Source organism: Ylistrum balloti, unplaced genomic scaffold, assembly GCF_031769215.1.
Source record: "Ylistrum balloti isolate Yb309-2 unplaced genomic scaffold, AGI_CSIRO_Ybal_v1 Utg370100, whole genome shotgun sequence".
Taxonomy (NCBI): domain Eukaryota; kingdom Metazoa; phylum Mollusca; class Bivalvia; order Pectinida; family Pectinidae; genus Ylistrum; species Ylistrum balloti.
In genome coordinates, this window is record NW_026782127.1 from 182511 (window position 1) to 192844 (window position 10334).

General features: G+C 37.8%; 1 protein-coding gene across 1 annotated transcript; it reads right to left on the bottom strand.

Annotated features, from left to right (window-relative positions):
- Positions 1-34: 34 nt before the first annotated feature.
- On the bottom strand, positions 35-7243 carry LOC132550013 (myosin regulatory light chain 12B-like). The gene is made up of 4 exons (XM_060214010.1): positions 7154-7243; positions 3557-3681; positions 2841-3081; positions 35-2419 (listed from the first exon to the last, which is right to left on the bottom strand). The coding sequence occupies exons 2-4, from the start codon at positions 3656-3658 to the stop codon at positions 2196-2198; spliced, it is 567 nt and encodes a 188-aa protein (XP_060069993.1). The 5' UTR covers positions 3659-3681; positions 7154-7243; the 3' UTR covers positions 35-2195.
- Between the last annotated feature and the right edge of the window lie 3091 nt (positions 7244-10334).

Sequence of the window (10334 nt, forward strand, 5' to 3'; positions counted from 1 at the left end):
CCACTTGAATATATGTAAAGATGACAAATTCATATTAATATAATTATGTTTTATTAACATACAACTGACATATATCAGTCAGAATGCCATAGTACGGATGTACTTGTACATGTATATACATGTATGTACACATGCATAGCTAATTGTTTTCTATTAGGGAAAGATTTTTTTTCTGTTGTACAATGAAATCTGATCTTTTTCTTGATTGATTTAATGAGTATAAATCGCCCACTTCATACCGAAACCTGCAATAACAATCACACATTCTTAAATAACGGTCGATTATAGTACAATTTAAAAGTTTCCAATTACATTCTCGGATATTTCCGGAAATTATTCAAGTCTTTACGGAATCCGCCGAGAAGTTGCTGGATCTCGGAAATACTGATAATAATTGCTGATGTGGCAATGGATGGCAAAAATTAACAAAAGTTTAATTTAAAATGGTAATGGTAATATGATTGATTTTAAAAAAAGCTATAATTCATAACGCTATAAACCATTACTATAAACAAATGAATAAATTCGACTTGATCAAAATTGCGGGAGTCAACATGACTCGTAGTGCTAGCAACATCTGTCAGTCATTATATTGAAACAAGTGTAGAGACAGATGAAGCTAGCACCTGTGGAAGTCCGTTTATGACTAATTGTTCATTGGTCAGAATAGTCCTCTTCGGTTAACTTCTCAAATACAATATTGATACAAAGTGAATTATACAAAAAAAAAAAAAAAAAAAATAGATAAATTTAATACATGACAAAGCAACAAAATTAATACATCATATGAAATAGACGAAAAGAAGAATGTATATTCTTTAAACAGAATATTCGTCAAATATTTCCTTGAATATTGCAGATAAGTCAGATATTGTGAAAAGATTGGTGATAATTCCATGGATTCTGTTATCTTGATACACTTCGGGTCACACAAATACAAAAAAAGAGCATGCGGACTGTTAAATGCTCGAGTGAATACTTTGAACCAAGTATTATATATATAAATCATTGTCTCGACAAATTACCACGACTAACTCGTGTTGAGAATTTCGGCAGCAGTTCTATACATTAATACTACTTCAATATAAAAAAAAGCTTAAAGTATATAATGATTTTTTTTAAAAAATATGTAACCATATATCAAAACACAACGTCAGCTTTGAATCTAAAACGCGTTTTTTCTTGTTTTTTTTTTTTTAATCAGCAGTATCATGGTCTATTTTTGGCACCTTTCAATGTCTAATAGAATTTATTTCATGTATCCGACAGTCGAAGATGACTGAATTGATTGGTTTATTGCCCTTGGAATATTCTCGGACTTCAGCAAGGCTATATGTTGTACACTTTTACACTAAGAACAAGTAGCCTTGCGTTGGTCTCCATTTCAAACAATTCTTACATAAAATGTAATCCAATATCATAGTACATGATTTTACAATATGACTAGTTTCAATATGTCTGAAGTGAAGACGTATTCCTTTCATTCAGGAACCATTCAAAATTCAGTTTGTCATTTCCACGAAAAACGCCCATATTTCATAATACCTTCCCCCTCAAAAATAAAAGATTTGTCAGTATCTGGTGTTTAGTGCAAAATGATATAGTGACGTAGTAAACAAAATTATTATTTCCACTTTGTTATTGAAAAGGTCGTCTTCTAAATTCAATGTTAAAAGTCTCAAAAGACTAATCTCGGGAGTGTTCGCCATAGCAGTTGCAAATGGTTACGCTGTTTACCAATGATCACTTTGATACAATATTAAGGGATTTGCAAGGCATCAAAGTCTCGCATTGACGTAATGTACCAGGAAACAGTTTGTTTTTTTACAAGTTTAACAAACCTTCACTACTGCAAAGTGTAGATGACCCTATGTTCTTGATTTGAACAATGTGTTCTTCCAGTAAAATGTTCAGTCAACATTGAATACTCGATGTTGTCCAAACATATTCAAAAACTGCAGAAAAGACATAAGTACATTAATGACTAGTCTTAAAGAGTTTGATTATGCGAATATCACATATGTGTTTCAGTAGATGAAACTATGTCTGCTTCGGAAAATGAAACATTCGGTATGGAGCGGAAACTATATCAGTTTTCATTTCTGCAGCCAAACCGATTTCTTTTTTCTTTTTTGTTTTTTGTTTTCACCAAGTTTAATTGTTTTTGTTCCAATCAGCACGAATTATCCCGGCTACTACAATGGTTGTGCCGGTTTGAACGCCTGTTGGTCGGGCGGAAGTGACGGAATACCGTCATCATCTTTCTTGGTTCCGTGTTTAAGCATGCTCGTGAACTCGACGTAATCAAACATGCCGCCAGAGATTGGAGCCCCATGTAGGAGCTCGTCCACCATCTCCTCCGACCATCGGTCACCCATGGTCATCAGACACTCTCGCAAGTAGTCCTCGTTTATGTACCCTGAAAGAGAATTAAAATATCGGGTTTTAAGAAACGAGATTTGGAAATTTTTATGTATGCGATCATTGGCGAGAAAAAAACACTTTAAGAACAGTTTCATCAAAAACATGTATCATATGAAATGAAAATAAATTAAAGCTATGTATCGCAAGACTCAGAAAATTTACTTTTTGACATGTTTTAAAGTAAAAATTGGAGCACAAAATCAAACGGAGGCAGCTATTTTGTTGTCATTACATGACTTCCGGTCATTGCACGTGTCATGGTTTCACAAATTATTCCGGACTGGCATTGTCAGTGTAGAACGCTGCAGAGTACATTACACTAGTGGCATGTTCAAAATAGCATGGCTGATTCACCGGATAACAGGCAGATTATGTGATAAAATTCATTGAATAAAATTAGGAAACTACAGACTAACCTGCATTCCTGTCATCAAAACAAGCAAAAGCGTTCCGAATGACCTCCTCAGGGTCGGTCCCATTTAATTTCTCGCCAAAGAGTGTCAGAAACATCGTGAAGTTGATGGGACCTGGGGCCTCATTTACCATCTTCTCCAGATATTCGTTGGACGGGTCCTTCCCCAGTGACGTCATCAGGTCAAGGAGGTCATCCTTGTCGATGTAACCGTCTCGATTCTGGTCAATCATGTTGAATGCTTCCTGTAGAATAACAACTTGACAGAATTACTAAAAGGACACAAAATTGTCATTGGCAGTTGATGTAGAATATTATAGGGGAAGCGAGTAAAACATAAAATAGAACGTTTCTCTAAAATTAACTCATTCTCTATCTTTACTTTACAAATCATGAAATCATTCATGCGAGCTATCTGTATACCTATGAAGGAAACAGCAATTTTCAGATCGAAGTTTTGATGATTGTTATTATATCTCCTGCTCAAGTTCAACCATGGTACCGATTCAAAAAATAATTCATATCATCAAATAGCAATGCCTCGAATCACAGAGGCTGAAGGGATTCTTAATTCTATGCGTCTTTCTAACTGATTCACGTTGTAAGAGCTTTTGGAAAGAAAAACAAGTCAACGTAATTGTTTAGATATCCGCGTACATGATATATCTGCAACAGTTTTGATATATTCCTTATCGAGAGATATTGACCCCGAGTACTGACCTTGAACTCCTGTATCTGGGCCTGATTAAACATGGCGAACACATTTGATGTGTATCTCTGGGTCCTAGACCTGTGTTTCTTTTTAGACTTCATCGACGACATTTTGTCTTCTTGTTTCTTATCGACTGTGAAAAAAATATTAATAAAATTTAATAAAAACACGATCATGTTTGCTGAAGACAAATACATTTTAGTATTCCACATGCAACATCCGTGAGTAGATATTTTGAGTAGTTCGAAAGGTTCCGATCATGGTTCCGACATAAGACCCCTCGCGCGCTTACATCCGGGCCATCAAGAGTGATTAGTTGAAATAAATTGTTTCGAAATTGTTGTGAAATAAATTACAGGTTTTTCATGATTAAAACATATTTTGTTATCAGTATTAGATAAATGGATCAGAGACAAGCAACTTAAGAACTCTTCTCCATAAATGAAATTACAAATAACTAATATATTGCACGTGACACATATTTATACTATAAATATGAAGATAAGTAATTCGAACAATTGTAAGTTTAAATCATTTTGTCAAAAGGAGGAAAAGATGAGATGATAGGATAGAAAGAAAAGAAGAGAAAAAGAGATAGTATAGATTTTATATCAATTCTATATCAATACATATATATGGAGGGCTTTTATAGGGTTCCGACTGCCTGTTTACGATTTTATTTTGTGTTGGTCGCGGTCCAAAATGAATTGGCGGATATTCAGAAACATTCGGACTAATACTTCGAGATGCTCTATCCAACAATGATGAGATTTCTATCTATATTTTGTAAAATTGTCAATATACGTATTTTAATTTAAAAAGAATCATCTTTACGGACAATGTCCCTGATAACCACAAATTAAAGGTAAGTGGTAACTCGGGTAGTGGTCACAATTAGCTTCCAAACTGACCTCCGTGGTAGTTACATATTGTAGTGGGATGGAGGAAGATTCAATGTACAGTCAGTGACGAACGTTACAGTGATACAGAAGTACTGGGAAACAAATTTTCATCCACACCATGTTCAGTATAACGAATGCGTATTGTGTCATAAAACTAAATTATATTGATTCTTTCAAAATAACGAAACAATTGTTTCGTCTTAGTCTCAAGCACCGGAATACCCTGAGAAACGTTTAATGTTCAGACAGATGACCTTCATACCTTTTTAGGAATCGGTGATCGATAATTGATGTGTGTTATGAATATACTGGCTTTTCAATCACCAAAGAATGAATATTACAATACTATTACTAATTACACGATGTTTAGCAGAGATGAATCTAAAGAATAAATTTTGCGTTGTACTGAAAAGATTTCACATGTACATAACTTCTTGTTAAAAAAGGCAATATGAAATTATATCGGTACCAGAGACAGGGCAGTCGATGTGAAAATTATCACGGTACAAACCCAGGGCAGTTGATGTGAAAATTATCACGGTACCATAGACAGGTCAGTCGATGTGAAATTGTCTCGGTACCAGAGACAGGGCAGTCGATGTGAAAATTATCTCTGTACCAAACCCAGGGCAGTTGATGTGAAAATTGTCTCGGTACCAGAGACAGGGCAGTCGATGTGAAAATTATCACGGTACCATAGACAGGGCAGTCGATGTGAAATTGTCTCGGTACCAGAGACAGGGCAGTCGATGTGAAAATTATCTCGGTACCAAACCCAGGGCAGTTGATGTGAAAATTGTCTCGGTACCAGAGACAGGGCAGTCGATGTGAAAATTATCTCGGTACCAGAGACAGGGCAGTCGATGTGAAAATTATCACGTGAAAATTATCACGGTACCAGAGACAGGGCAGTCGACGTGAACATGTCTCGGTACCAGAGACAGAGCAGTCGATGTGAAAATTATATCGGTACCAGAGACAGGGCAGTCGATGTGAAAATTATCACGGTACCAGAGACAGGGCAGTCGATGTGAAAATTATCTCGGTACCAGAGACAGGGCAGTCGATGTGAAAATTATCTCGGTACCAAACCCAGGGCAGTCGATGTGAAAATGTCTCGGTACCAGAGACAGGGCAGTCGATGTGAAAATTATCTCGGTACCAGAGACAGGGCAGTCGATGTGAAAATTATATCGGTACCAGAGACAGGGCAGTCGATGTGAAAATTATATCGGTACCAGAGACAGGGCAGTCGATGTGAAAATTATCTCGGTACCAGAGACAGGGCAGTCGATGTGAAAATTATCTCGGTACCAAACCCAGGGCAGTTGATGTGAAAATTGTCTCGGTACCAGAGACAGGGCAGTCGATGTGAAAATGTCTCGGTACCAGAGACAGGGCAGTCGATGTGAAAATTATCTCGGTACCAGAGACAGGGCAGTCGATGTGAAAATTATCACGGTACCAGAGACAGGGCAGTCGATGTGAAAATTATCTCGGTACCAAACCCAGGGCAGTCGATGTGAAAATTATCACGGTACCAGAGACAGGGCAGTCGATGTGAAAATTATCTCGGTACCAAACCCAGGGCAGTCGATGTGAAAATTATCACGGTACCAGAGACAGGGCAGTCGATGTGAAAATGTCTCGGTACCAGAGACAGGGCAGTCGATGTGAAAATTATCTCGGTACCAGAGACAGGGCAGTCGATGTGAAAATTATCTCGGTACTAGAGACAGGGCAGTCGATGTGAAAATTATCTCGGCACCAGAGACAGGGCAGATGATATGGAAATTATGTTGGTACAAAATTAACGCTGTGCTTTAATATCTTCTGGATTTCACGAATTGTAATATTCACAACGCATCTATATTAATTTAGCCATTTTAAGGTATATACGACATTTGCGGATGGTCGTTACCAGATTGTCTATGACCAATCTCTGATTACTCGAATGCCCTGTATTCTTCGAGCTATTGACGTGGTCCCGAGAAGTTCGACTTAGCGGGATTTTTCCCTCCGGGTTTGAGACACCATAAATAACAAATACGAAACACGTACGTAACGACTCTCGACCCTCAGTCCGTGTATTATCCTGACAGTGGCGAGGCAAGTCCCTGTATCTTATTTTGTCTTATACAGAAAGAGATAGAGAGATAATAAAATTATTCAAACATAAGTAATCTGTCTAGCAGAATGACTCAACTAATTACTTTTAAACGAACGAGTGTATTTTGAAAATGCGAGTTGGTTCAAATTCACAAAAACATCACGAGAGATAGGGCTGCACGTCCGACTTGGAATGCAGAGATAAAAGCCTTGAAATAAACAGGAGCGTCACCTTACGTACAACCTATGGTATTAGTCATCCCGCCTACAACAAGATAGGAACCTGTAGACATTTTATATAATGTATGAAATCATGCCAATCGCAGTTTTTAGGTCTTAAGCGGTGCTCTTAATCATTTTTACATTCTATAACGTTTTGAAGAATTAGTCCTCTTTTAAAGATGAAAACAGCGATTTCATAACTCGATGGCAATATCATTATGAAGAGTCACAGTATAGAAAGTAGTCTTATCATACATGTATAGGCAATATTACCAGACGGCCCATGAGGATTAAATTCTTAAGAATGCTGAGGTCATTTGCTGTGTGTTTTATACCGAATAACTACATATCACTCATATTACCAAAACTCACCTTTGTGTAGGAATACCACTGTCCAAAATGTCTGACACAAACTCTGTTTCTGACTCTACCGGAAACACGTAATTTGGATACGACGGGGAAAGGCTCGAGAAAATGTGCGATTGGCTCCAGATGCTGGAAATTTATCTCTTTCGGTTACCATGACGACCACCAGAGAGGCCTCCGTTGGGGAACCCGTATCATCAAGCACTATCGATTTGTTGTTATTGTAGGCTAACAACTGTCGAATCGTCACGCATGATTACGGGTTGTAATGAGTAAATGAAAATGTGACCTTTTTCTTCTGATCATTGAAAAAGGATTTTTTGACATTTCATTAAAAGAAAATGAACATAAAGTTAGGCTCAATTTGTGGTAGAATTTTATTTCCTGTGGATCCAAGGAAAAGAAAGCAGCACACAGACGTTGATGGTCCATCTGTAAGTTTGATATAAAAATATCCGTATCTGATGTAGATGTTTGGGAAATTGATGTCGACATGGTTACTGCATAACATTCATATCACTGCTTTTTCCAAGGTCAGCACGTGTGACTATCATCCATGGGCATCGTATCCATATATATGTTAGTATTGTACAAGAAACACAAGTGGATAACCCTATCCTTTCTACAGAAAAACAGGATTAAATAGTGACGAGCCAAAACAATGAAACAAACTACATCGTATATTACAGTTGTTTCATTAATTATAAAATTAATCAATTATAGGGCGTAAAGGCTAGAAAACAACGACTAAGGCAAAGCAATATTGGAGATGTATATATACATGTATCAACTAGATGGGGTTGTGCATTGGGGAGGGGGCTGTGTGAAAAATACCGACAGTTTCTACCATCTGTAATCTAAAAGGATTATATCAAAATAATCCGTTTGGTCTGACATAACGGACTAAATTAAACGTGTATTAGAAAAGAAAAAGAAAAATAACAAGTCATATGCGCCCGGAATGAGGTGCCGTCTCAAAACCAACAATATTCGATTTTACTGATCAGTAAATACAGGTACCTAATAATGTATACCTTCAAATCATAGAGATAATTACGTCCATTGTTCATTGAAAACATGCACGTGACTGAAATGCGTTATTTCGTACAGTCTGTCATGTCAACTTAATCCGTAATTAAAAATTTTGATTATTAGTTTTGTAGAACATATAATTTTACATCCGAACCCTGATCAGTAATCCGTACATTCTACACTGTCTTACTGTCTGTAAGGTAACACCTCTACATCCGAACCCTGATCAGTAATCCTACATTCTACACTGTCTTACTGTCTGTAAGGCAACACCTCTACATCCGAACCCTGATCAGGAATCTGTACATTCTACACTGTCTTACTGTCTGTAAGGTAACACCTCTACATCCGAACCCTGATCAGTAATCTGTACATTCTACACTGTCTTACTGTCTGTAAGGTCACACCTCTACATCCGAACCCTGATCAGTAATCCTACATTCTACACTGTCTTACTGTCTGTAAGGCAACACCTCTACATCCGAACCCTGATCAGGAATCCGTACATTCTACACTGTCTGTAAGGTAACACCTCTACATCCGAACCCTGATCAGTAATCCTACATTCTACACTGTCTGTAAAGTAGTTCCTCTACATCCGAACCCTGATCAGTAATCTGTACATTCTACACTGTCTTACTGTCTGTAAGGTAACACCTCTACATCCGAACCCTGATCAGTAATCCTACATTCTACACTGTCTTACTGTCTGTAAGGTAACACCTCTACATCCGAACCCTGATCAGTAATCTGTACATTCTACACTGTCTTACTGTCTGTAAGGTAACACCTCTACATCCGAACCCTGATCAGTAATCCGTACATTCTACACTGTCTTACTGTCTGTAATGTAACACCTCTACATCCGAACCCTGATCAGTAATCCTACATTCTACACTGTCTTACTGTCTGTAAGGTAACACCTCTACATCCGAACCCTGATCAGTAATCTGTACATTCTACACTGTCTTACTGTCTGTAAGGTAACACCTCTACATCCGAACCCTGATCAGTAATCCTACATTCTACACTGTCTTACTGTCTGTAAGGTCACACCTCTACATCCGAACCCTGATCAGTAATCCTACATTCTACACTGTCTTACTGTCTGTAAGGTAACACCTCTACATCCGAACCCTGATCAGTAATCTGTACATTCTACACTGTCTTACTGTCTGTAAGGTAACACCTCTACATCCGAACCCTGATCAGTAATCCTACATTCTACACTGTCTTACTGTCTGTAAGGTAACACCTCTACATCCGAACCCTGATCAGTAATCTGTACATTCTACACTGTCTTACTGTCTGTAAGGTAACACCTCTACATCCGAACCCTGATCAGTAATCCTACATTCTACACTGTCTGTAAGGTAACTCCTCTACATCCGAACCCTGATCAGTAATCTGTACATTCTACACTGTCTTACTGTCTGTAAGGTAACACCTCTACATCCGAACCCTGATCAGTAATCCTACATTCTACACTGTCTTACTGTCTGTAAGGCAACACCTCTACATCCGAACCCTGATCAGGAATCCGTACATTCTACACTGTCTGTAAGGTAACACCTCTACATCCAAACCCTGATCAGTAATCTGTACATTCTACACTGTCTTACTGTCTGTAAGGTAACACCTCTACATCCAAACCCTGATCAGTAATCCTACATTCTACACTGTCTTACTGTCTGTAAGGTAACACCTCTGTACATCCTACCCTGATCAGTAATCGAACAGTAATCTGTACATTCTACACTGTCTTACTGTCTGTAAGGTAACACCTCTACATCCAAACCCTGATCAGTAATCCTACATTCTACACTGTCTGTAAAGTAGTTCCTCTACATCCGAACCCTGATCAGTAATCTGTACATTCTACACTGTCTTACTGTCTGTAAGGTAACACCTCTACATCCGAACCCTGATCAGTAATCTGTACATTCTACACTGTCTTACTGTCTGTAAGGCAACACCTCTACATCCGAACCCTGATCAGTAGTCTGTATATTCTGCACTACATTCAACACTTGTTCCCTATAGTTTAAAGTATAATATGTACACAAGTTCGGTTATGTATCACAGTTTGAGATGCATTGATGTCTGAACCTTGATTGGTTCAAGGTCGACTGTAGATGAAGAGAAGAACATTTTT

Coding starts and splice junctions, on each gene's coding strand:
- LOC132550013 (XM_060214010.1), bottom strand. CDS start 3,658: ATGTCGTCGATGAAGTCTAAAAAGAAACACAGGTCTAGGACCCAGAGA. Junction 3,082..3,556: donor CCCAGATACAGGAGTTCAAG/GTCAGTACTCGG, acceptor GTTATTCTACAG/GAAGCATTCAACATGATTGA. Junction 2,420..2,840: donor TTTTGATGACAGGAATGCAG/GTTAGTCTGTAG, acceptor ATTCTCTTTCAG/GGTACATAAACGAGGACTAC.